The sequence below is a fragment of the Ammodytes marinus genome, assembly GCF_949987685.1.
Source record: "Ammodytes marinus genome assembly, chromosome: 7".
NCBI classification, from domain to species: Eukaryota; Metazoa; Chordata; class Actinopteri; order Uranoscopiformes; family Ammodytidae; genus Ammodytes; species Ammodytes marinus.
Window position 1 is genome coordinate 16,899,267 of NC_137211.1, and position 27,519 is coordinate 16,926,785.

At 38.6% G+C, this 27,519-nt stretch overlaps 3 protein-coding genes across 3 annotated transcripts; 2 read left to right on the top strand and 1 right to left on the bottom strand.

Moving 5' to 3' along the window:
• The first annotated feature begins 1,302 nt into the window (after positions 1–1,302).
• On the top strand, positions 1,303–4,855 carry LOC307253174 (14-3-3 protein beta/alpha-2). The gene is made up of 6 exons (XM_080031073.1): positions 1,303–1,415; positions 2,890–3,191; positions 3,312–3,435; positions 3,862–4,025; positions 4,206–4,301; positions 4,404–4,855. The coding sequence occupies exons 2-6, from the start codon at positions 2,898–2,900 to the stop codon at positions 4,458–4,460; spliced, it is 735 nt and encodes a 244-aa protein (XP_079887199.1). The 5' UTR covers positions 1,303–1,415; positions 2,890–2,897; the 3' UTR covers positions 4,461–4,855.
• A 1,719-nt stretch (positions 4,856–6,574) lies between these two features.
• On the top strand, positions 6,575–17,932 carry LOC307252673 (embryonic polyadenylate-binding protein-like; the record flags this gene model as incomplete). Its single annotated transcript, XM_080030406.1, has 15 exons — positions 6,575–6,608; positions 7,866–8,070; positions 8,728–8,921; positions 9,424–9,539; positions 10,235–10,374; positions 10,468–10,562; positions 10,912–11,049; positions 13,586–13,681; positions 15,306–15,566; positions 16,113–16,200; positions 16,282–16,401; positions 16,479–16,615; positions 16,753–16,861; positions 16,962–17,092; positions 17,870–17,932. The coding sequence occupies exons 2-15, from the start codon at positions 7,866–7,868 to the stop codon at positions 17,930–17,932; spliced, it is 1,893 nt and encodes a 630-aa protein (XP_079886532.1). The 5' UTR covers positions 6,575–6,608.
• A 1,350-nt stretch (positions 17,933–19,282) lies between these two features.
• LOC307253231 (RNA-binding protein 39-like) lies at positions 19,283–27,008 on the bottom strand. Its single transcript, XM_080031167.1, is given in 15 exon segments — positions 19,283–19,816; positions 19,923–20,001; positions 20,105–20,210; positions 20,504–20,600; positions 20,603–20,767; positions 21,263–21,467; positions 21,548–21,613; positions 21,709–21,846; positions 22,344–22,496; positions 22,587–22,704; positions 23,042–23,095; positions 23,607–23,804; positions 24,086–24,135; positions 25,697–25,754; positions 26,824–27,008. Coding segments are annotated over 14 exon segments (1,581 nt in total). The 5' UTR covers positions 25,748–25,754; positions 26,824–27,008; the 3' UTR covers positions 19,283–19,715.
• Positions 27,009–27,519: the final 511 nt, after the last annotated feature.

Here is a 27,519-nt window from a genome sequence, read left to right on the forward strand (position 1 = left end):
TACTGTTAAATTAATATTGATCAGCTGGCTGCTGTTGAATGCTGTTAACTAAATAAAAAAAAACCCAAAAAATCTGTTCTGCATTTGTCCTGTTGGACACACAAACACACACATGATTTAAATTGCCTACTGTAAAATATAGATTAGCTGGCTACTGTTGGCTGCTGTTAACCAAGTGTATTTTTTTTTTAAATCAGTTCTGCATTATCCTGTTGAGAACACATTCAGACACACAATGCATTGACTAATAGAAAGTAGGCCTATTTAATTCACCATTTGAGGCATCAAATAAAATTAGCCAATAAAACACTTACATCACAATCATTTATTTTATATATATACACATTATGTTGTATATAATGTATATTATATGTTATTCATAAACATTTTGGAGAAAAAAAACATGCAATAATCAAATTTCCCACACAGCAACACTCAACGTTTATTTGCATATTGTGTTCTACACAATTCACAGTAAATGTGCCAAAAAGCAGACGCAGAGATCTTACAAGGGCAAAAAATTTCGGCTCGCGCGCTACGCGCGCGCTCGCATCTTCGGTCTCCCTGCCCAGTGTGCCCCCCCAAAATTTCTACGGGCCCCCCCAAGTCTGACTTTCTAGAACCGGGCCTGCAACCTCTACAACTGTTATGTGTGGCCCATTCAGGTAAAACATAAATATCTTTAATTTTACTGTAGATTTATTGATTACAGTTTTATCTTTTCAACTGGAGCATCAAACACCTGAAGCAAGCCTGCTGGCTGACCTTGACCTTGCTGTAGAGGATGTAAAACAAAGTGAGATGCATTCACACAATAATGACCATTTATGAGCTATCCAGATTTATGCACACAGTTGTTGGTATAGCAATGTGAGGTGTTTAAATGGTAGGCTACACGGCTCTAACGTTACAGCAGAAAAGCCATGCAGAGGAGGGCTGTCTACTGTTAGTGTGCTCAGTCTGGATAATGTTCGCTTTGTGTAACCAGCAAGTCACTCACAACGGACAACAGTGGCAGGGCATGGCACACTAATCAGCAGCTATGTTAATATGCTATCTACGTTAATTAAGTTAAAAAAAATCCTCATCTGAGCCTGAATAAATCGGCCTGCTATGAAGGTGGTGCCAGGGTCCTTTCTAATCCCCCTTAAATGATTATTGTGGTGTAACTACAAAATACGCGTGTTCAATTTCAAGAAATACATTTGAGGTTTGTCTATATATTAATGTAATAATTTAGCGTATGAGCAGTGATAGCATTACGTAAGGCAGATGTGTGGTGAAAAAAGGGGAAACAGAAGCGCGAGTGTAGCGGAAGTGGTACTGCCCTGAACGATACGCTGAGCGAGACGGAGGACGGAGGCTGAATCGTCCAGCGAGAGAAATAAAAAGCAGGATTAAAAGTCGCCACTATTGTAAGTGTAAGAACCTCGCGATGGCGAAAAATCTCACTATAATACTACATTTTCATTCGTAGCTCGGTGTTTTAATGGCTGTTTCATCGTGTCCGGTTGGATCCCGTTGAGGTGCCATCATGCTAACGTGCCAGGCTAGGCGGATAGCTCTCTGGCTAGCGTTAGCCGCAAGCTAACCGACGGTCGGACTCGGTGACACTTTGTTCTGACAGGCTCATCGTCCTGGGCGGGCCGTCGTATAGCTGCTCAAAATGAATTAAACGCGAAAATAATACCCCGTAACACAATATATTATTTTATGTTGAATATTTAAAAGGTAATAATCGATTGTCAACACCCTAGCCGTGTTTTTTAAACGAAAGTCAGTCGTTGGTTTTGCTGGCCTAGCTAAACGACGTAACCGTTAGATAGCGGTAACTGTACATTAGAATACGGCAGCTAGCTAACCATAGCCACGCCACTTGCTTTGCATTATCATGAATACGACGTATTAGTAGCTGTGTCGTTAGCTAATCCAGTAAATCGCCAATGTAAATACGGAACAAAACACAATGAATAATCAGATCGGCCGCATTTCACATCAATAAGCACAATGTATCATCCCGCTAGCAACATGTAGGGGAGGGCATTAAAACCTGACCCGGGAAGGCTTCTGCTGCTGCAAGTTAGCAAGTATCGATAGAAACAACGCTATACGATCCAGTTAAACCCCGGTGTATATTACATTTTCATTAATGTCAGTTTTTAATACCGTGTCCAAAGTGGATTTGGTCATTTGTAAGACAATAGCAGGTAAAGAGCGATACGGATGAGAAACGAATCTGAAAGACGCTATCGACTAGCTAACAGCTAACCTTAGCCAGTGATTTGTGTGTGTCTGGTTGACCCACTTGCCAAGGGGCCCAGTTCGCAATGCTTATCCTCACTTTCCATTGAATCCAGTGATATCTTCTTCACTGAAAAGATCAGGCCGGTCAAGTGAAATAAATTCAGTTCATAATCCAAAGATCAGAACAAACCATAATGTCTAGTGAATGGACTGTATGAGTACTTAAGTGAAACAATCTTCGTTGTTTTTTTCCATTGATAAGTATGTTTTTCTCATCATCGTAGAGAAATTGTTTGATTTTAGTAACTAATAATATAAAGAATTATGAAAATAAAAATCATCAAAACAAGTTAATAGAAATAAAAATGTGCATTGTCTATTACATCTACTTGACTTGTGTCCTTTCCTGACATAAACAGATTCCTTTTAGATGGTTTATTACTGATGGCAGGAATGATCTTCTGTAATCATTCCTGTTGTGTAGTGCTGGCCATTATCTTAAGTTGCTTGTGCAACATCCTTCGCTCCACAACCAACTATAGGGGCTCCAGAACAGTCACCAGCACAGAGCCATCCTTCTACATCGGTTGATTAACTACACAACTATTTTTTTTTTAAAGCAATTTTTCTTTTTCTTTTCCCCAGTCTAGAAAATGGATAAGAACGACCTGGTACAGAAGGCCAAGCTCGCCGAGCAGGCTGAGCGCTATGATGACATGGCAGCAGCCATGAAGTCGGTGACAGAGCAAGGTGCGGAGCTGTCAAATGAGGAACGCAACCTTCTCTCCGTTGCCTACAAGAACGTGGTAGGAGCACGCCGCTCATCCTGGCGTGTCATCTCCAGCATCGAGCAGAAGACTGAGGGCAATGATAAAAAACAGCAAATGGCACGTGAATACCGAGAGAAGATTGAAACTGAGCTGCAGGAAATCTGCCATGATGTGCTCGTAAGGGTTTTTAATTTCTTTGGTGCTTTGAAAACTTCGTAATTCATACTCTTGGGAAGACAGTGTTTCTAGTTTAGCCTGAAAATCACAAAAATAAATAAATCCAACTATTGTTTTCAGGGGCTACTGGACAACTTCCTTATTACCAACGCAACTGCTGCTGAGAGCAAGGTGTTTTATCTGAAAATGAAAGGCGACTATTATAGATATCTGTCTGAGGTTGCAGCTGGGGATGCTAAGAAGGGTAAGTGATTTACAGCTCTGCATTGGGTCTTTCAGCTCATGTTTTATTTTTTGCTTCACTCACAATACTGTCATCAACTTCGGTTCCAGCAACAGCAGGCAACCGCTTGTTATAGAAAAACAAAACAAAGCATCCCTCTCTGATAAGCTCACAGCAGTCCAGCTGCTGTGCATCAAACACGCTAGGCATACATATTTGGCCCCTTACTGGTGGAGACGGTAAATGGAGTTTTAAGGAGCGGTAATATTGGACATGTATATTGGCTAGTGTTGCTCTATGCTCAGTTTGACATTTTAATTATAAGGAGACAATGCAGTAATCCATTGCATTTCCACTGCCCCCAAGTGGCCAGAAAATAATTTAATACGGCTTTGAAATGGGTTTAGAATGGTGATGTTAATTCCCCCCTACTTTTTCTGTTTAAAGATACAGTGGACAACTCCCAGAAGGCGTACCAGCAAGCTTTCGACATCAGCAAGGGGGAGATGCAGCCAACACACCCTATCCGGCTCGGTCTGGCCCTCAACTTCTCAGTCTTCTTCTATGAAATCCTAAACAACCCGGACAAGGCCTGTGGTCTGGCTAAGACGGTATGAACTGAAGCCAAAGGCATTGTTTTGAAAAATGTTTAACAGGTTATTCATAACATTACAATAAGCCAGAGGTCTTGGGTAAATTTAGTATTATTAATTACATTTATTTTTCAGTGTGTTACAAATGTGTAAGATTATTAAAGCTTAAATAACAAGTTTCATCTTTTTGTTTTTCAGGCATTTGATGAAGCCATTGCTGAACTTGACACTTTGAACGAAGATTCTTACAAAGACAGCACCCTGATCATGCAACTACTAAGGGACAACTTGACTGTGAGTTTTAGGCTCAATGCCGCTTTGCCTCTGATTAATAGATAGCGATATGTATTTATTATTCACATCAAAAACATAACGTCTTTCTGTATCTGTTCCCAGCTGTGGACATCAGAAAACCAGGCAGATGAGGCAGAGACCGGAGACGGGGAAAACTAATGGAATTGCACTGTTAATCCACCTACACTCTTATCTTAAACACAGACAGCTTATATACATCCCCCTCCACTCCATCAGCTCCTCCCACTTCTGTATGACAAGCAGCCTGAATTGCTCCTGACCAACTAGTTTACCCCTCTCAGTTCACTGTGAGGTGACAGGGTAATTTTCAGTTAGCAGATTCAGTCACTTTGTGGAAACATGTTGTATTGATTAGTGAGTCCATGTTGCTGTTATTTTTGTTGGCTTTGTGTGTCTGTATGTATGTAGTGAGTGAGCAAGTGTGAAAGGATGTGAAAGTTTGTGTGTATGGTCTGGGGGGAGGGGGGTGTTGTGAATTCTAATCGTCCTTCCAAATCCCTTTGTCCCAGCTAGTTTGTTGTGCATTTTTCATCCCTTTTTTTCCTTTTTCTTTTTGTTACTTTCTTATTTGTGATTCCTCTTGATATTTACAGGTTTTAATGTATGGTAATTAAACTGGCAGTTGATTTCCACCAAACACTGTGATGGTAGGTGTTCCATTTGCTTCACAACCCAAAACAGTTTTGTTTATTAAATTTCCAGACACACGTACAATCCTGTATTTGACTAACTGCAATTCTGCTGTGGGCTCATACAGAAAGGAGGCAGGCTGTATTGTGACACTGACATCTTGGGTGTAATGCTCCTTGATCATGTTCACAGATTCAAAGTTTTAAGGGACCCCTTAAATTGTCATGTTAGATTTGTTCAGACATCAGACATTCCACATTATTAGGCTCTTGGAAAGGCAGTGCTCTTTATTTCTTTTTTTTTTGGAACTAAGTATGGATTGTCATTGTAGTTTTACTCACTGTTCAGGTGCTGCTTGATCTCAGTACATCGGAAATTGTATGTGCGTAAATGTGGTTCCATGTATTTTGCAAGATTGACTATCATCTGTATGTAAAACCTAAAGTAACCTTTTATTGATGTTAATTGAAAATGTCTTACCACACTGTATCAACCCTGCTTGCAAAATATTCCTCTTAAAGCGGTTGTTTTCTCCAAAACAAAAAGTTCTGTGCCTGGCTTTCTCTCGTGGCCTCTATTTTACTTTAAGGTGGCAGCATCTGCTTTTTGTTTTCAGGACTTTCAAAGAGAACGAGGTAGACCACACACATTGCTTAATTTGCTAAATCTTGACCTTAGTTTTTACCCAGGTGTGAATGATCACCTCAGAAAATCAGTCCCTTTTGGAGAAGCTTGTTTCCATCACTTTTGAGAGAAGCTCAGTGTCACAATACCATGTATCACCACTACATTCCACATACTGTAGTTGAATACACCATTCCACATTATAGCTGACTGTCTGTTTACTCTGACAACGCTCTGATGAATTGAAATCTTTTCTTGGGGGAAAAAAAATCATGTCAGTTTATTATTATGCTTGATGAAAATGCAGTTAGTGAATGTGGAACGAAGCCTGTCTGTATATCAGGTATCTACTTGCGTTGTTTTTACTGACAGTCTAATGGCTAAAATTTGCTTCTGTAACAGTCTATTACCCAGTGCACACACGTGGTTGTGAAAATTTAGATAGCTCTAAAAAGCAATGAAATGGAGATAAACAATGGTTGGTGTAATTCTAGCTTTGTGTTTATGTATCTTTAAAACCATTCTAGTTTCACTATACATGTAAGAAATAGGAAAGTGTCAAAGACCATTCAGTGAAATAAAGTTTCGTTTAAGATAACGGGAACATTACGTCTTCATTTTTGTTCACAGAGACTATTTTCTTAATATGGTTTAGCCGTGGAAGGAAATTTAAAGGTAATGCAGACGAACGGGGAAAGTTGTGTATGGGCTGTGATTTCAGTACAAGCAAATGTTAAGTCTTCGCGGTCTTGGTCTACCACCAGAGGGCGACACAAAATTAGGTTTTCCGGTTTACCCACTTATTTATACGCGAGAACTATTTTTGAACGCGGAGTATCATGCAAGTTGAATCTCTGCTCTCGCGCAACTTAATTGATTGTAGCTTGCGCAGTAGACACGTGCAGGTGTTCCACGGTTGTAATTAAACGAAAACAACCTCCCGCCCATGTGCAACGTGAAGACGGCGCTCACAAGCTGCTACAACTAAAATCATACACCAGAGTCAAGGCGCATTTGGCTTTTTAGCAATCTGTAAGTAACGTTTATTTACGGTGATTTCCTTTGGTTTGTTTGGTTGAGACCGAGTTGCTTCACGCTTAGCAGATACACGCTTGAAATAAAGAGAATTTAGAAAAAGTGTAAATTTAGCTAACTTTAGCTAGCTCGCCTCACTATTTTTAATATTAATATTTTTTGAACTTTTAAACTGTTAACTCACATTCCTGCCTGATATCGTTTATTAAAAGCGATCCCATGATAAGCTATCTGATTAAATATTATAAATGTTAATTTGTGTGAGGCCATTTTAGATTACTGGAATTTTTCAGTCCACAGTTTAACCACACCCTTTCTCTTGAATATATTTTGTTATATACAAATCATTCTAAAACATACACACAATCCATAAACTGTCTATAATAGACACTTACAAAAAACAAAACAATGTACACTCAAAATTGATTAGGTAATTCTATCTTAAACGAATGCCGTTAAATGTTGTGATTCAACATGATAACTTTGAGGATGTAGTAAGTTTGTGGTGCTATTGAATTAATTTTAAAAAATGTGTTATATTTTATGTCTTGTCTCTACTGTCTACACCGTGATTAAAAACATATTACCACCCGTATGCAAAATCATGGACATAGTTATAATAATAAAAATTGTAAAAACATCTTCCACACAGGGACTATATATTTTTCCCAGTTTTTGCAATTGGATGAATACAAATGTGATTTAGTGATCGATCATATTAAATGTAGGCAGTGACTTACTCTGCAATTTTTACAGTAGGATTTATTTTCTCAAAACAAGAGAGACACGATCTAATGTAGTCTTATAAATAGCCCTGTTTTAAATTCTACCTGTGTGACAGTTATACAAGTGTTTGTTGAAACTTTTCCTTTTATTACGTATTAGACACTTGAACAACAAATGTTGAATGTACAGCATTACAGCATTTATAGCTAATGCTAATTTCCAATGCCCGTCCCTAGAAGGGCTTAAAAAATCATAAAAATAAACACATATGAAACATAGCCACATTAAGAAAACATACAAGGCGCATGAACCTGTACCATCCCCCCAGCCCATGTTTCTAATATTTAGTGGCCACCATAAATGAGCAGAGCTTAATCAACATTCTGATCAACTAGAACAGAATATGATAAACTTCATAAAGGGAGTAGTCGCAACTCTATTATAGGTTTGCATTTCAAGTAAAAAAAAAAGTTTAGTTGGAACAAACCAAATGACAACAAGCAATACAATTCTTCTTTGTTGAACCAGATGTTCCCCAAGATGAACAGCAATGGACCATCATATCCCCTGGCATCTCTGTATGTCGGGGACCTGCATGTTGATGTGACAGAGGCCATGCTCTACCAGAAGTTCTCTCCTGCTGGACCCATCATGTCGATCCGCGTGTGCCGAGATATCATCACCCGCAGGTCTCTGGGCTATGCCTACATTAACTTCCAGCAACCAGCAGATGGTAAGATACCCTTTATACGCCAAATTAACGTTTGAACATGTCAATTATTAATCACTGCGATGTCAAGTGAAAATTGACATAAATCAACAAGAGACCATGATTTTGCTTTTCAGGTGTTTATGCTGTCATACAATAGACTAGACACTGCAATATTGTGTGTCACTCAATCACTACACATCTAGAGCTGCAACTTCAAGTATTTGATGCACAAGAAGAAACTCACTGAATATGAAAATTCATATTCAGTGAGTTTCAGTCTTATAACTTATATCTGTACGTATTGTGTATACATATCTCTATTCAACGTCATTCTCTTTATATTTATTTTAATTTATACATTTCACTGGAAACAATGATGATAGAAAGTTGACTGGAATTCACCTGAATATCCATCCAGTTTTTTTAATATTACCCTGTCACCTTGGGATAAATCGGAGTGTATTCTTTAACCTCATGAGTGAAGTATTATTTAGCACTTTTCTGTATCAAGTGAGTACTTTCTGTAGACGATAAACACTGAAAAATTCTTATCCTAACGTTGCCCATCCGATCTTATATTTGTGTCATGTTGATGGAAGGTAAAGTCCTGTTGCTAGGACAAATACAATTAATATAGGACGTTTAATGGTTATATGTGTTTTTAAATTGTATTTCTAGCGGAGTGCGCTCTCGATACAATGAACTACGATGTTATCAAGGGTCGGCCTATCAGAATAATGTGGTCTCAGCGTGACCCGGGACTCAGGAAGTCTGGTGTGGGAAACATCTTTATCAAGAACATGGACGAGTCTATTGATAACAAAGCCCTGTACGACACCTTCTCAGCCTTTGGCAACATCTTGTCTTGCAAGGTATGAATGTCTGCATCAACCTTTTGACAACTGCATGGCCGCAGACGCTTTCTTGTCTTGACAGCTATTTGTTTGTACAGTGTGTATCAAACAGATGTTTGATCATGTACATCTTGTACCATACAATGTTAGGATGATAGAACATTGTAGAACATTTTCTTTTACTCGGTGTTACAACATTAATATAAATACTACTAAAATATCCTGTTATGGCAAATGCATACAAAGCAAAGCTGATGGTCATGGCAGTTAACCCTTTTTATTGTGTTAAACAAAAAAATATTTTACTAATTCCATTTTTAATACCAGATTGCTTAAATATTTATTGAAACAAATTATTTGTGTAAAACAAGAGCATGATCGTATCATTCAGACAGGATAGATGACCAGAATCAGAAGATAAGCGCTGCACAATACTCAAGTACATATTCAAAACTAAATTGCTTGGTGCTGTGTTGCAAAAACTCTGTTATTTGCTATTTTGATGCCTTTGTCTTTGTAGGTTGTGTGTGATGAGAGAGGATCCAAAGGCTACGGCTTTGTTCATTTTGAGACTCACGAGGCAGCAAAACGGGCCATAGACACCATGAATGGGATGCTGTTGAATGACAGGAAAGTGTGAGTACACTGATTACTTTGAGAAGTTAAAGTGGTAAAATCAAATAATGTGCCAAATGTCATTCATATAAAAATATTTATACACAAAAAGGCAAAGTTGAGGCAAAGAGTAGCGCAGGATATATATGTGTGTATGTTAACTATATAAACTGTAAATGAATGCTAAAGACATCACAAACTGACTTTTCCATGTTTGTTTTTTTTGCTCAGTCCAAAGAAACATAATCATTTGGAATCTGGCATTGTCATCCCAAAGGCCCATTCCCTGGGGGGGAAATGTCAGTTGTCCCTGCTTAGGTCAGTGAGTAGGTAGGATGTATGTTTAGGTGTGTTGTCTTTGTGTTTCTTGTACTTTTAGGGCTCAACAAATCAGGCAAAGCAAGGTCGTCAGAAAGCTATAATGTCCTAACAGTCAAAGTTGTTCCCAACTCTATACCAGTAATAGTCGAGGTGATTGCTATTTGTTCATCAGTTTTGTGATTTGGTATATAAGGTATTTACTGATATAATTTATTTCTGACTTTATTAAAGTCCTGTTTGTTTACACGGATTTGATTCCTGTCCTTATCAGTTGTCCTGTGACGCTTTGACGTTTGCTGAAGCCAATTGTTGTTGTACTTGTTGTTATAAAATTGAACTGTCCTTTTTATCCCTTCACTGTACTGGGTGTGTGGTGGGTTTGATCCGGTCTGCAGTTTTGTTGGCCACTTTAAGTCCCGCAAGGAAAGAGAGGTCGAGTTTGGCAGCAAAGCCATGAAGTTCACCAACGTCTACATCAAAAACTTTGGTGAAGACTACACTGATGACAAACTCAAGGAGGTCTTTAATGCATTCGGTAAGAAGATTGACGGCCACAGTCGGTAGAGTATAAAAATCTGTCTTTATACCAGCTAGTTACACATTGCTTTGTGCTCAAACCTCCTCTCAGGGAGGACTCTCAGTGTGCGGGTGATGAAGGATGACAAGGGCCGTTCACGAGGATTTGGCTTTGTAAACTATGCTAATCACGAGGATGCTCAGAAGGTAATGTGTGCCACGTTTGTATGGCCATTCAGATGTCCGCCAACAGAAGCAGGTCGATATATTGACATTTAGACTGGACCTGTAGCATTGACTCATTATTTTACGGCCAAGTTAGTTTCCATGAATACCACCCACTGTATTCAAACACAATCAAGAATATATCGGCCTTATTGTTTCAAAATTTAAAGTTGCATTAAGTGAATTTATTTTACTACCGTGGGGCAGAGACTCACAAATGTGCAGTGCAGATACATAGAAAATAATTAGCATTTATTGGAGTTGTTGCCACCTGATGAAACGATTTTATATATATATATAAAAAAAAAATATATATATGTTGTTTTCCCAGGCAGTTGATGAAATGAATGGAAAGGAAGTCAATGGGAAAGCGGTCTACGTGGGTCGAGCTCAGAAGCGCCTGGAGCGCCAGGGAGAGCTCAAGCGCAAGTTTGACCAGATCAAACAGGACCGCATCCAGCGCTATCAGGTGCTGCTGCTGCTGCTTTGTATCAATATGGGCCTTTGTCATTCAAAGACTTAGTAATGACTCTTATTGATAATGTTCTTGCCATCACGTCTCTAAAGGTTTTATATTTTAAGTGTTTGGAAATAAATTAAATCGGTAGTGTTCATTTTGAAGGCCTTACCTGAGTTGTTTATGCAAATGTGTTTTTTTTTATATACACAAGATAAGTCATTTGAGCATCTAATGTCTTCCTTACAATTGTATTGAAAAATTAGGAGAATTACATAGAACACATAAATCCCTACCAGCGGCAGCAAAATATATAATTATTATTTTATTTAAAACCACCATTAGGAAGCACTATAAGTGTCTGACCCCATAAAGGTTAGGGGAAGGAATAGAATGAAAGCATTAAATAAGATGGTTACCACACACTCATATCTGCAATATAAGGCTCATGGTGTCCTGTCTAGGGTTGCTGAAATTTCCCGAAATGGCCCCTTTTCAAATCCCGGGATTTCAGAGCTCCTCACGGGATTTCCCGGGATTTCCCGTTGAAACCATTATTGCCCTTTAATACTACTTTAATGGGACTAAATCAATGCCAATAGATAAATAAATGCAGCAGGACAAGGCTATATTACATCACGTTTTATTTCTACTTAAATAACATGAAGAAAAGCCATTCAAATTAGGCAAAATATTTTCCAGAAGTTAAATAGGCCTATTGAAAACGGTGTTTTTATGAAGAAAATACGAAAAATGTTTCACAGAGGTTCAATATCAAAACATGGCCAAAAAACGGTGTTTGGCGAACAAATGTATTTCAAACAATCTATTTTTATTTCTATGAACGAAATCAGTTTAAATTGAATATTTTCCAAAGGATAGGCAAATAACAAAAAATGCACTAGGCTACCGATTGCTCTTAACGTGTGAAATAAGACATGACAGAACTAACAGCCTATTCAAACTGACACGCTAAGCAAGATTACTTTCCAGCTTTCCTTTCTTTTACTTTCATGAAGTGTGACTTCAAGACACACTGCTCAGCCTGTTTCTGAGCTTTGTCACGAACTGACCACACCGAGAACGCTCTTTCTTCCACGGACGTCGGCTGTATGGTGGAAAGTGCAGAGTAGAGCTGCTGCAGGTGTTTGGGTCGCTCTTTGGTTGCCTCGAAGAGCGCAAACTCTTTTGAAATTATTTTGTGGAGGTCATTCCCATACCTCTGGTCTGGCTCGGGACATTGCATGCAGTCATTAGCCTCGTTCGACTTGGAGCCGTCTTGCTCAGACCTGCGCAACTATGAAGCCCGTCTTGCTGAGCGCACAACAAAAATGCTGTGCGCTCAGCAAGCCGAGCGTCATAATTGCGCAGGTCTGAGCAAGACGGCGACATCTCTAACGAGGCTAATGACTGCCTGCTGCAGATGTGCAGTAAGGCTCTGGGTCATTGTCTGCTCGCTTGGCTCTGGCTGATACGCATATTCTTGGGTATCATCAGACTCTTCCTCGGACACAGCACTTTCAGTAGCCTATTGTAGAGGCGCTGGTATTTCGTATGCCTGCCTGTCTAAAAAATACATTTCACACAAAATATTGTGTAGCCTTTGTTTTATTCATTTTAGCTTATTAAAAAAAATATCCCCCCTCAAAAAAAACGAAAAAAAAAAAAAACGGGAGGACGGGTCCCGCGGCCAATTTCCGGTACTCCCGGACTGACTCATTTCACGGGAATCCCGAAATCCCGGGACCCGTCCAGCAACCCTAGTCCTGTCGTCATGGTGCTAGGCAACCAGCTGGAGAACTTGTCCAACACGAACCTCTGTAAACTTGCAACAAAACGAAAAATTCTAATTAAAAAATAAACAGTTTGAAAAGGTACACATATTTCAGTATTATATGCCAATATTAAATCAATGTAATGCTTTGAAGGGACAACAATTACAATGCCATCAATATTAGGTTAGAAAATACATTTGCCAGATTTAGTGTTACCTCCTTTAATCTAATGTATATTTGTTAATTTGATCATGTCTGTTCCCATCTTGTTCTGTACATTAATTGTTGCAACAAACAAACAAAAAAACACAATGTATAAGCCACAACCACTATCAGTATTCTATCCAAATATGGATAGAGATCATTTTCTTGGTTGAACAGTGTGTGTGTGTGTGTGTGTGTGTGTGTATATATGTGTGTGTGTGTCTAAGCTAGATTTTTCCAGTCCTAACCATCTCCAGTCTGTAGCTTTATATTAAACAGACTGATAATAAAGTTTTTTATATTAGTGATATCATTTATAATCTGTATATTTTTATATACAGATAAACATCATAAATAAAGATCAAAATTAAGGTTGCAGAAAGACAAAAGATCAAGGTTTTTTAAGTCATTGTTTCAAGATGACCATATCAGTCCCGGGGCCTCTTGAGTGGTGTTACCCTGCACGTAAACAGCTTGTTCCATTGAAATTAATTCCTCAGTTTCCAATCAATAAGTAAGACACATTTGTTGCTGCCTGATAGTCATTTCTTACTCTTTTCTGATTCCAGGGGGTGAATCTGTATGTGAAGAACCTGGACGATAGCATAGATGAGGAGAGACTGAGGAAGGAGTTCGCCCCTTATGGCACCATCACTAGTGCCAAGGTATGGTAAAGTTTTTATTTTTTTTGTTATCAGAGCTACGAATAAAACTGAATCCTCCCAAGGTATACTCACCAAAAAATGTAGGCTTTAAGTATCAAGGACAGATTTTCAAGTCCTGAATTTCTCTGCAAACAGCAGAAACTGTTTGTACTCATTTTATCACCAATACAAAATTATTCTACCACACTGATTATCACTTTTGGCAGATTGAGACTTTGAGCCCTGAAAACACATTTAAACTTTGGCAGTAAACATGTCCTTAATGTGCTTTTGTTATTCATGTTCTTACTCAAATTAGCTAAGGACACACACACACATCGGATACAGTTCTGATGTTTTGCATTCCGATCTCATCATGAACAGCCGTATTGGACTTCTGTACCTCAAGACAATCACTCTTCTCTATGTCACTATATTAATACAAACATGGAAGACAGCTGTTTTGTGTAGTCATTCATGTCACGAATGTCCCACCATTCCTGTCTGTGACTGCATCCACTCAGACCTCTGTACAGAAGTAGCATGTGTCCGTCTTTCTCCTCATCCTCGTTATTTACTCAGAATTTTCCTTCCACTGCACCATCAATGTATTTATAAAACCGGAAACACTGACTTCAGTGTTGTCCATGTTTACTCAGTACGACAGCGTGCTGCTTATGACGTCTTTGTTATTTTTCTTTTGCGCATGGGGGTCAGCTTTAGCCTGGCTCTGCCCGCCCGCCTACTTCCGGCCAAATTTAATTTTCTCTTCAGTAGTCAGTCTGGGTGTCCAGTGCATTTCCCAGATTCTCCGGAGGATCTACAATCGTCCAATCAGCGAACAGAGCGAGTGGCTGAGAACGATGACGTCGAAGTCGCGCTCCAGTTTCAGTTGAATGCTGCGTTCCTTTATACTCGGAATTAGGAGATTTCCTATTGGTAGAATTGGTAGTTCCGAGTTCCGACCTGTCTGTGTTCCAGTGCATCTGCTCGCGAAAGTATGGACGCCTAAAACCTTTTTCGTCCAAATAACTAAACGTTAGGCTCTAACAAGTTACTGTTGCCAGGTACCGGTAGATTGATAGACTACAATATGTAGTGAAGTCGGAAATTTCCGAGTTCCCTGTCCAACTGGAACGCACCGTCAAAAGCCGGCTCATGACACACGTGACGACCAAACTTGACGCGATTGGTTGGCTATTCCAGAGTGGCACTGGGCAGATCCAATAGTTTTAAACTTCGACAGACACCCGCCTCCAAGTGAGTGAACATTTGCCAATTACAGCACTTCCAGACCTTCTGTACAAATGAAATGAAGTACGATGGTCTGGTTGGACCAGACTAGGTCAGCTTAGGACCATAACCAGTTGGAGTCTGATAATGCCCACATTTAAAAACACAATGTGAACTGCAAAACAAAAGCAAAAAACTCCATAAGGCACAAATACATTCAGCAGAACATTTTACAATATTTATGGGTCAAGAAGCTAAGCCTTACGTCCGATCGAGTCTTCGGGTATTCAAGTCTGAACTAAGTCAAGTCTCACACCAACTGGAGTCCAACTACAGTCCCAAATCTCAGTTCTGCATTTCTCAGGTAAAGTTTCTCAAACACATTGAACTGGAGCTTCATTGTTTCCTGCAGGTCATGACAGATGGCTCCCAAAGCAAAGGCTTTGGCTTCGTCTGTTTCTCTTCACCTGAGGAAGCAACTAAAGCAGTGACTGAAATGAACGGGAGAATTGTAGCCACCAAACCACTGTATGTGGCTCTGGCTCAGCGGAGGGAGGAGCGGAAAGCAATCCTGACCAATAAATACATGCAGAGACTTGCTACCATGAGGACCATGACAAGCCCCATCATTGACCAATACCAGCAGGCTGGATACTACATGAGTGTGCCACAGGTATGTAGGAAACCACAACGACTTTTGATAGTGTTTGTTATGCCTTAACGCTACATTTTCTGAATGCAGTGTATGAATTTAATGTTTTGGTGTGGCCATCAAGTGGATTAAAAAAAGGAAATGTAAGCAAAACAACCACAATGCTAGGCAGTCTGATGAGGGCCTCATCCTTCAACCGTTTTTGATGGAATTAGCTTTATAGGGGGAGGTGGGGGAATAAAATATACACAACTCGTCACAGCAACATTCGACACTTCTGAGGAAGACTGCAGGAAGTTTAGCAGTCAAAACATGTCAAGGTACTAAACATTTATACTAGTCTGTATACAAGAACATTCAAGTAAAAATATACCCCTCACTCATAATTAATTTCATGAATTCTCCTCATGCCTTTTTTATTTCAATGACTTTGGTCACTGGCAGGTGTAAATTTGGGAACCTGCTCAAATGACCAAGTCTATTCAATTGTCATCATTGGTCAATATTTACAAACACTGAAATGAAATGTGATTTTCAAATGGTTTACGTGAATGGCGATTCTTACAGCCTCCCGCTCGCTCCTTCTACAACCACAACGCTGTCAGCAACGTGAGACCAGTACCCCGTTGGACAGGACAACCACCGAGGATACAGGGTGAATGGATCATTTGATTTATGGTCACATGGATGAATGAATATATGCAATGTCTATAAACGTCATCTCACATGTTCTCAGGCCCCTACACAACCCAATTTGTTGGTAATTCTGTTCCGCGACGTGGATCGACCCCAATAGCTACAGTCAGACAGGTTTCCACCCAGGCCCCGCGCATCATAAGCTCCTGTCAAAAGACAAGTAAGTATCAGAACTGTGAGGCCTTGATGAACTCTTGAAAGAATATAGAATATGACACGTAGAATGTCTTTATTAAGATAACATTGCGACCCAGACTGTGGGAGGGCGTACTGACATGCCAGGTGTGACCAGAAGCGGCCAGTACAAGTACTCGTCTGCAGTGAGAAATGTCCAACAGGTCGTCACTGTACCTGCACCCATGACAAGACTACAGGTGCTGTAGTATATTCAACTTAGTAGCTCATAGTACATTTTTTTTTTAAATAAATAGAAAACCATCATTGGGATTGGGATATCAGATGAATATAAATAGTCATGGGAGTAATGCTGTGTTTTATTCATTGTCTGTAGGTTTTTCCAGCTCCCATGATGGAGCCACACGTACACAGTCAAGGCCACGAGCCACTCAGCGCCTCCATGTTGGCCTCAGCTCCACTCATGGATCAGAAACAGCTCCTTGGTGTGGCATCACTCAATCCCTTACATGTAAACAGATGAAACGTGTAGAATTGGTTGTAAATCAATCCTATCTCTTTCTCTCTCTCCTCTGCAATATATAGGGGAGCGATTGTACCCGCTGATTCACGGCCTTCACCCTAGCCTGGCTGGAAAAATCACCGGGATGCTGCTTGAGATCGACAACTCAGAGCTGCTGCACATGCTGGAGACGCCCGAGTCCCTGCACTCTAAGGCATAAATTATTCCCCTTTTCACTTCTTAGTCTTACCATTACATTTTTCTATTTATTAAAGAAGATGTTATTTAGTTTGAGAAAATAAGCTGTCAACATCTTAAGCCAGACCACTGAACAGCCCAGAGGTTTGCTTATTGCTTGCACCACAATTAAGTTACCTCAGCTGATATTTATGTTTTTATTCGATGAAGTATGAGTACGGTGCAGAGCAGTTTACAACTCGCCATACTGTGAGTTTTTTTTTGTCCTGTCAGTTTTCATAGAGAAAGTGACAGCTTAAAACATGTCTCCCAGATGGTAATGATCAATATCATTGATTACTGATATACTGGTAATGGGTGTCTTTAGCATTTAAAAGCAGGAACTGTTAGGAAAAGGGGAATCGTTTGTTCAAAACTCACAAATGTGCTTGTTAATTTATTAAAGGAAGTTTATTTTTGGGGACTTGTTATTTACCCACTTTCTTAGTGGAACTATGGAAAGAAGATCCATATAATGTTTACTCTTTGCCTCTGATTTAATGATAAGGTAGATTAGGAAACCTTTGGACAGACTTGCTGTGTCCCCTTCTTTCAAATCTTAATGCAGGTGTCTCCTGGCTGTAGCTTCGTATTTACCGTACAGACACAAGTAGTATCCTTAAAGGCCTACTTCACCGGTTTGAATATGAAGGTGTATTGAATTCTAAGATCCTATGTAGTATAAATGTGCGAAAAAAATTTAAATCGGTTCCGGACTGGAGTAACGGAAATATGTTTTTATCATTTTGGTCAGGTGGACGAGGCGATTGCTGTCCTGCAGGCTCACCAGGTGAAGGAATGCTCACCTAAGAAGTGAAGAGACCTTTCAGGTCAGAAACAATTTCTCTCTGAGCACTTTGCTGTTAACATGTGCAATATTCAAGGATAAGTATCTGTGTTATAAATTGCAATATTCCTCATGTTTACTTATTTAAAGTGGCTGTTTGTTAGAATTTGACCATACAATGTTCAGTTGGTGTTATCATAACATACTTGCAGCAAATATTTGGTGGAGGATTTTTTTCAATCTAAGCTTTAAACTTAACAGGAATTGGTAGTTTCTGGTGTTAAGTCTAGGCCCTTGTGACAATCACTATTCCAATAGTTGAGAGAATACTGCACAATGGTGTTACATACAGTTGACATTATGTTACCACAAAATATTTAACTATGTAATTTTGTTCCCCCAGATGTAAACAGCTTTGTGGAGGAGGGGGAAAAAATTAAGTAAATTTTTGAAGAAAAAAGAAAAAGAAAAATGTTCTTTGGAGATTTGTCAAGTTAAAATATTTTGTTGTTGCAATACCTTTTGTTAAAAGATAAAGTTCAAAGTATATGCATTAAACCTGTCTTGAGTCATTTGTTAATGAGATGGTCAAAGCAGGAGAACGTATTTACTTGGTTTAAAATTGTATTTGTGAGTGCCTCTTCCACTGTGTCAGACCCTAATGTTTTTGACGTACATTTGCCCAAACTGTTTGTTTTGTTAATTTCTTGTTTCATTGCAAAATACTATTTTAAAGCAAGAATTTCGACTTTGTTTCACCTGTCAAATAACATCTTCTAGGGCAGCTACTTCTTTGCCTTGTAGTACTTATCAGTACTGCCCCCTGAGGCTGAAAGGTGTAAAACACCAACTGGTACTTCAATCACAAATCAAATTGCAGTGGGTGTTTTTTCTTCCAACCACAAGAGACAGCATAGTGCTCTCCACTCCAGGGGATCTTTATCATTGGATGCGTTTTAGAGATTTTTTTTTTGTGTAAATGTCTGCATATCTGTCAAGATAGTTCTCAATAGAAAATAGTGTTGATCTGTCTTTTGAACAATCCACTGTTGGGTCCTTGAACATGATGTTAAAGGTGGTGTGCGAATCCCGCATCTAACAGTATTTTTCCGGTTTACCACAATTTCACATCTGATCAAATAGGACATCTGTAGCCTCTGTAGTGGATTACATTTCCATCAAAAACAGTGAGCACAAATTAAACTGAAAGATTGTAAGTATTTGTTGGGCTTTCTTCCGACTGAAAGGAGATTCGTCGCTATAAAATCTGTCCGGACATTTGTACAAAGTAATTATGGAGGGATAACACTTGGTCAAATTTGGCAAATCCAAATTTCCTGAAGAAATAATCAAACTCCCAAAAGGGAAAAAAGCCAACTGAATTGTCAAATTTGCCAAAGTTTATTGGGAGCCTTCATACAAAAAATGAAATTATGGCTGTAAAAAGTTACAAAGGATTATTGTTGACATTGATATACTTTTGGCATGTAAAGCCTATTAACCCAACACGTTTCTGTAACTCTTTGAAATTTATTTTAAATCTAAAACGGTTGATTTAACAAGCAGATAAGACAATTATATTTAAAAACATACAGATCATAGATACCTGCAGATTATTTCTCAGTGGTAGTTTACAACACAAACCCACAAAGCAACTCAAAAAGAAAACCTGCCTAAATTTCAATGGTGAACACATGAACTTGAGGCAACTTTTATTACACAAAGCCAACTAAATTCAATGCACCCGTTTCAATGACAATCCCATGAATGCAAACAAATGTATTTACACTGACTTTCAGAAGCATGTCGCAGACTATCGACGTGCCGGCATAAGAAGCTGCTTTGCTGTTACTGAATCAGGGAAAAGGTTGTGGTAGGTAGGTAAGGGAACATATGCAGCTGTAATCATTTTACCTGGGGGAAAGAATAAGAAAAAGTTAGAACCCAGATAATATCTATTGTGTTTTTTATTTTAACTGATGAATGTAAAGATTCAAAATCAAATGCTATTATTACACACCTGCAAACCAACGTCCATGAAGTGCATTTACAGTTGCCATCGCTGCTGGTATTGAGGGACACTTCACATAGACATTACCCTGGGAGAAAACACGGACACAAAATATAACATTTACCAACAGTTCACAGACCCTTAGCTCGACTTGAGAAAAGACTGAGATAAACCTGTCAGCTTCAACTTACTTGAGTGGAGTTCTTATCAACATAAATGTGAACAATTCCTCCATGTTTGTTGCACTCCTCAATAACATCGTCTTGGATCTCGACGGCCCAGCTGGGATCGTTTTCCCTGAAAAAACATTTGGGAATGTTCAAAATCCAGTGCTATCAAAAACAGCTATTAGTATTCTCAGAAGAAGAATATTTAAAAAGGATATTTGCAAATTCTTCGGATTGTCTGAAAAAAATACTGTTTGGCCCATATGTGCTTTATAGTTACTGGTTGCTGTTTAGCTCCTGTTCATACTGGCAACACAACTATTTTAATGAGATGGGAGATCCCAGCCCTTGTTTTTTGTACAAAATGAATTATTCCCCTATTACACTGAAGATGTGAACCTGTTAGAATGATAAGTTCCTTACGATTGTGGGTTGAAGAGGTTGGACAGCTGGAGGCAGTGTGTCGCCAGCGGCTGTGATGGGAGATTCAAGGCTTGGCTTGGAGTTAGATTGGCTGAAAAAAATTATAAAAATAATTGGTCAACATTTTTTTATAAAAACTTAAACACACAAAATGTTTTCCATTGTGTAGATAGTCACCTGGTGGAGGATTAATGTTTCCAAAAGGTATGGACCCAGTCATCTGTAGAGCGTGCTGAGCAGCAGGAGGAATCTTCAGACCAGTTCCTGTCGAGGGGAGAGAAATTATTCCGAAAAATTCACACCTTACAACTATTCCAAAACCATGTTGTCCACATGCTGGGTCTTGTTTACTTTACAGAAAACAATCGGGTAAGGCCTCTGATCAAATTACTCTGATAACCCTCCGAGTAGGAAAACTTTGACCGCTTTAGCCAAATCGCAATCACTTGAAAATATAGATATCTTCAATGACTGATTTTTTCTGACCAAAGGCCCACACCAGTTTATCATTAAGACATTTGAATTATGAGAAATGAAATTACTATTTTTGCTTGAGATTTAAATTATTATCCACCTATAAAAAAAAAACTGGCAATTTTTTTGTGACAAACCAATTGTAAAAATATTAATTTTCCTAATAACACTCAAAGTTTGTCTGGTTTAAATAAAATTAATAATTTCCTTGGGTAAAATAAAGTTTCATCCTTTGACAATATGACAAGTTGCTCCAGATAAAAAAAAGATTTGCGCGTTACTGACCTTCTGCTAGTCGAGCCATAAGCTGTAGACGTCCTGTGGTGCCGAGGTCGATACCAGTCCTCTCCAGTTCGTCATTGTCCAGGAAGGAGCTGGCTGTCGATGAGTCGGAGCGCTCTGTGACATGCCCCACCTTCATCGGACGTCCGGCCAGCTCAAAGCCGTTCAGTTGCTCTAAGGCCTTTTTTGCACATTCTGCATCTGCAAACTTTAAAAAACAAAGATGTTCTAGTCAAACTAGCTGCCAGCTCATAAGCATCGTCAAATACATATTGATGCTTTAGCTACCGAAATGAAGCCATATCCTTTGGATCGTGCGGTCTCACTGTCCATCATTAGCTGGATTCCCTCAATCTTTGGAAACAAGACACACCAACAATGATTTTAATTAACACAAACTAAAATATTAAAAAAATACATTTAATATATGTGAGAAACTTATTCCTAACCTTTCCAAAAGGTTCAAAGATCCCTCGAAGCATTTCTTCGGTAATGTTGAAGTGCAGCGAACCTACGTACAGCCGCATTGGACCAGAACTGCCCTTCTGTAGATTATTGGCTGCAGCTGCAGCTCTATTTTTCTCTGCCTGTAATTACATTTAGAACAAAATGTAATTATGTAAATTCTGTATATCAATATAGAAAAATCTGATGAAAGGGAAGGTATTGGCTGACAAGATATTTGATAGAATTATGTGCTGCATGCTTTTGTTCAATATTTTCAATTATTTCACAACTTCACTTACGGCAGGGTCAGCGATTTTGGAGAACGCTTGTCATAATCAGTCAATATTCAGTGTTAATACACATCCTAGGCTTTGTAAACTGCTAGTAATGGTAGGCCTATTTTATTGACTTACCAGCTTATAGAGTTTAGGCAGTGTATTAACACTAGTTTTTTAGAGATATTCACTGATTTTGACAAAAGTTTCCAGAATCCCTGACTCCAACTCTAATGTTCTGACAACATGACTGTGTTTGGGGTCATTCAGTCCACTACTGAAGCACGGCAGCCGTCTATTTATATGTTCAGTGTCATCGGATGGAAATAAACCAGTTTAAAATTAGTTTAAGTTACCATGACCTGAGAGGCCTGGACGATGATGGGCACTCCCAAAAGTCTCTGCCCCGTCAATCCAATTGCTAGTGGGACAGAAGAAGAATCCACAAACTCTATATACGCAATTCCCTTTGATCTCCTGGAATTTCTGTCCGAGATCATCCTCACATCTCTTACCTAAAAGAGATTAACAAAGACAATTTTAAAAAATCAATACAAACTGACTAGCAGGATTATATTCAACAATAAACTTGAAAACTGACTGACTTTTCCGACAGCTGAGAAGAAATCTTCCAGGTCTCTGGCTCTGATTCTCGCAGCGAGCTGCATACAGAAAACTGTGCGGGCATCCCTCTCCTCTGGTGTTAGATTGTCAATTGGTTGCCTAAAAAGAGAAAAAACCAGCAGACATTAGACAAAAACATTAGAATGCCTCTAGAAACATTAAGACAAGCCATTAAAAAAAAAGGTGGGTGAAATTTCCAAAACATAAGAAATATTAAACGGATAAAGATAACCCTGTATCCCCTTAGGGGAAATTTGGTTGTTGCAGCAGGGACAAAAGTATAAAGAATTATAGAAAGTAAAAAGTAAATAAGGTATACAAAACAAAAATAATTTACATTTTACTATGCAATTAAGACTGCATGTAAGATGCTAGAATAAAACCAGGAAATGTATTCACAGACCTTAACAACAAGTAATGTGAATATTCATCTCACCTGATGGGACTCTTCTCTTTTTTGAAGGGGCTCCGACTTTTGGAACGTTTCTTGCTAAAATATGAAGAAGAAGAATTTTTTCCAAAGTAAAATAAAGATTTTAAAATCGGACAAACCAGATAGGTAACTGTTTATACTCAAATGTCCACTATAGTAAGCACACCAAATTCAAACCTATACCACTGTTATGTAATAAATTCTACTTCTTATGACGTCTGTATTGTTTAACTGAGTGTTAAATTTTAGCATTGAAGTGATAGCTGGTGGTGGTGTTATTGAGGACAGCATTATTATAATGTGTTAAATATTCTGCCCCCTTATGTATGTAAATTTGGATTTGCCCACCCCAAAAAAAATCTAAAACACTCTTTAATGTAATGGCTGCCCAGTATAATACTAAAACATCAGTAATAAACATTAATTTATACTTTTCAGACATCTCCAAAAATATACTTATGAGCTTCATTAGGATAAATGGTTTGAATCGCATTACTAATGTACAAGTGTACCTAATTAAAGTGGCCCCCGAGTGTATATACTTTCAAGTTTAAAACAGGCCACATACATGGGACTCTTGCGTGCTCTGTAACGACCAGAACGTTCCTTGCCACGGGAGCCGCTGCGATGGCGTTCTCTGCTGCGGCTTCGTTTTCTTTCTCGGCTCTTACTCCTCTTCTTGCTTTTCTTTTTATCTTTGTCTTTACTTCTGCTTCTTCTCTTCCTAGAGCCTGGGCTTCGACTCTTGCTTCGACTCCTTCTTTTCCTGGAACATGTTACAACACTGCTATCGTCGCGCAAAGGGACCATGTTTTTAATGAACAATCTTTAAGTTGTGTGTATGTATGTATACATACATACATACATATATATATATACACATACATACATAATATATACACACACACACACACACACACACACACACACACACACACACACACACACACACATATATATATATATATATATATACACACACATATTATATACACACACACTACACACAAACACACATTATACACACACCATTTATTCAAAACTTACTTCTTGTTCTGGCCATCATGTCCATTGGCATGAGAGGACTTGAGCTCATCCTAAGCAAGGTTGATAGAAGAACATCATGAGGACGTAGAGGAAACATTTCAAGTCGTCAAGGTAAAGGGGGATGGGGTGGGACAAGAGAAAATATAGAATATATTCAATTAATAACAATACTTCAAAACTTTCTACTGTCATGACTGGACAGTGTCCTTCCACCACCCCGATAGCTCCCCATCCCACTGCAGTTTGTTTTTACAAGGCTGCACAATACTTAATGCAACAAAACAAAGTTAAGGGAAGATATCCAACATTATTAGCAGACTTTCAGGAAGCTTGGACAGAACTCAGATCATCTCCACCATTCCCCCTTCTAATAGGCCGTACCAATGCCACTATTTGTGCCTAATCATGTGACCATGCATGGCCCACGGCCACTAAAAGAGATCCTGTGTGGTTGGTGTCAGTCCAGTGATCTTCACCCATTTTCGTTCTTGGACTGTAAGAGCTCGATGCCACCTCTGTCACACATCTTGCCCTGAAGCAAACAGGGATTCACACTTCTTAGTAATATTGATGCCCATGAAAATAAATGAATAAAAATAATAATAAAAAAAAATCCATCAAATCAGCCACTTGTTACACTGCCGTTGTCTTTAGTTTGCACAATATGGTCATACTTCTAATATTTTGACTTAAGGAAAAATCAACTACTGAAAACTAACTATCAATACAATGTTGCTATATAGAAGTATCTATTTTTCAGTCATTCTAGCAATATATCAATATCTGTGGTATTGTGTAGCATGCAAAATCAAGATGCTGATTCAAATTACAGTTGGCAAAGAGACAGTATTCATATTTACATGCAAGAGAAATAAAATAAGTCACCTGTACGTTGCCATAAAATCATGACTTGGCTCATGTGTTTGTAGATATTGCAGTAGTGGGGCTTCATTCTGCCTCATTAAAAAGACTTTTGTCAAACTACAACTTTTAGATTTAAATGGTAATAGTTCGAAACAAACATAATTAAGTATCTTTAGTATCAATATTCTAAATAATTTAGTATGAGAATTCCAACAAAAGGGCTATATGGTAAAAGTTGGATTACTTCAAGGTGATATATTCTTGTCAAAAAAACAGCACTGGGGTTTCAATTTGATTATGTGACTGCACATTAAAAAAAGAAAAGTGATAGCCGCAGATTGTAAATCTGAATACTGCCTCCTTTGCTGGACAGGTAAGGATGGGCTTATCAACTTTGGCATTGACGTTATTGCAACCGAATACGAATTGGATGAGCTAGGTTGATTCTCTTTAAGTCCTAAGGTGAACCACAGTACATCAGTATATGCACAATAACTACCTTCCTTTTTTTCACAGTTCACAGTGGAATCAAAGATGAATTCATGGGAGTAGAGGTGAGATATCATTAGGGAAGTCTATAAAGAGAGATAGATTTGGATTTATTTATAATTCTGTATTGCGTTTTAAATACTCAATCACACCACAGAACATTCAAGTAAACTGTCACAGTAGCAAATATAAACAAAGGACTCAAGAGTAAATTATAACAGTGAAACAGGCCTCATATCACTGTAATCTGAGACCCACCTTTCTGTATGGAGCCTCCAACATGGCCTCAACATCAAAATCATCTGCCATGATGATCCTGCAAAAGAGAAAACAATGACTACCTTTAAATGCACATCAGAAACCTTTACATGTAAAAACATCAAATAAAAAATGAATACCATGTAGGAGATCATACGTTGTTTTCCCTTTCTACCCGATACTGTACATCTTCGAAATTAGGGCAATTACATTAAATTAATAGCCTTTTATTCCTTTAGATACCCATCTAGTTGATATGTTAAATGGCATGCTTTCTTTGCAAAGCTAAGCGCTTAAATTAAATTCTATTTGTACTATACACACGGTGATTTGAGCTTCCTTTCTTGTAAAACACCTGACATTCACATCTAGTTTATTATTATTATTATCTTTGTCATGCCTTTTTAGTCATGCATTGGCACACAAGTGTGAAAAGACTGATTGAGGCCAAGCAATAACACGAAATGTACATGTGCAACAAAGCTTTCAATTAAACCTGATACATTAAACCATATTTCTCGTTTTAGATGAAAAAGTCGCTGAAATTATGGCCAAATGACTGTTTGGTAAGTTATGAAGATAGGTGGGAATCTATACGGGGAAATAGTGCAAGTAAAACATCTGCTAAAAATAAGTTAGATGGCAACGATAAGAGACGGTATCTCGAGGAACTAACTTGCTTATAATGTCCTTACATTTAAATACAAATTTAACTTCTAACAGAATTGAAAAGCAAGTGACCTAAATGACTACACAGGTCGTAGTTTGACATATTAAATACAGCTAAGAAGCCTAGAAGATAAACCCGCGTTGCTTTCAACGGCAAGCTAACACTAACTAGCCACCTCGGGAAGCTACATCTCCGTCGTCTCTACTTAGCTAATGTTAGCTCTTGTCGGTGACCCTCATACATGTTAATTAACGCTGTGTTTTACAATAGTCTAATAACATACACATATATTCACATATACGTGTATGCAATGAAGAAGTTTAAGCCTCAAGGCGTTTACAGTATTTCAACTAATGTTAGGAAAACAAGAGCGAAGTCAACAGGAGGGCGCTCATACGCTAAGCTAACAGCGTTTCCGCGACAGCGCATTAGCTTTATTAGCAAACATTGACGTTACCGTTTGAAATGATGAGCCAAAGTCAAAATATCACGGGAAATGGGCCGCTGAAGAGACTCGTCTCGACGCTCCCCTCACGGCAGATCATTCAATGCTGAGATGAAATCAAAATTGTATAAGTTATATAACCTTCTTTATTTGCAACGATAGCGTCTCTTCAAAGCAGGTCGTGGCCTGATATCAAAATGCTCGCCTTCCGTTTTCTTCGTCTCTTTCCGCTCCTTGAGGTTTGATCGCTTTGCGGAAGCCGCGACATTTTGAGTGTCTTTACCGTCACCTACTGGAGAAAAATAGCACTTCACTCTCCTGCAAAAAAAATAGCACTTCACTCTCCTGCATCTCCACCAACACTTTACATGTATGTGCACTTTAGGCTACTAATACAAATGTGAGTATTTCCATTTCAATATGCTTTATTCTTCGCTCCGTCTGCAAAATGACCATTTGGTCATTTTTGAACATGCTCACACCTGCACACAAATAGACAGCTCTTCTTTTTAAATAGCCTATATAAATGCACATATTCCACTTTAAAAAAAAAGTTTTTACTGTAAATGTGTTATTTATTTATATTCTTTGACTTGCCCTTACCTAAGTTCTCTATTTTGATTTATCACCCCTTAGCCTATACGTTTGGTACCTAGCAATACACTTGATTATAATGATTTCAGGGTTTTAAAGCCTACTTTTTATATA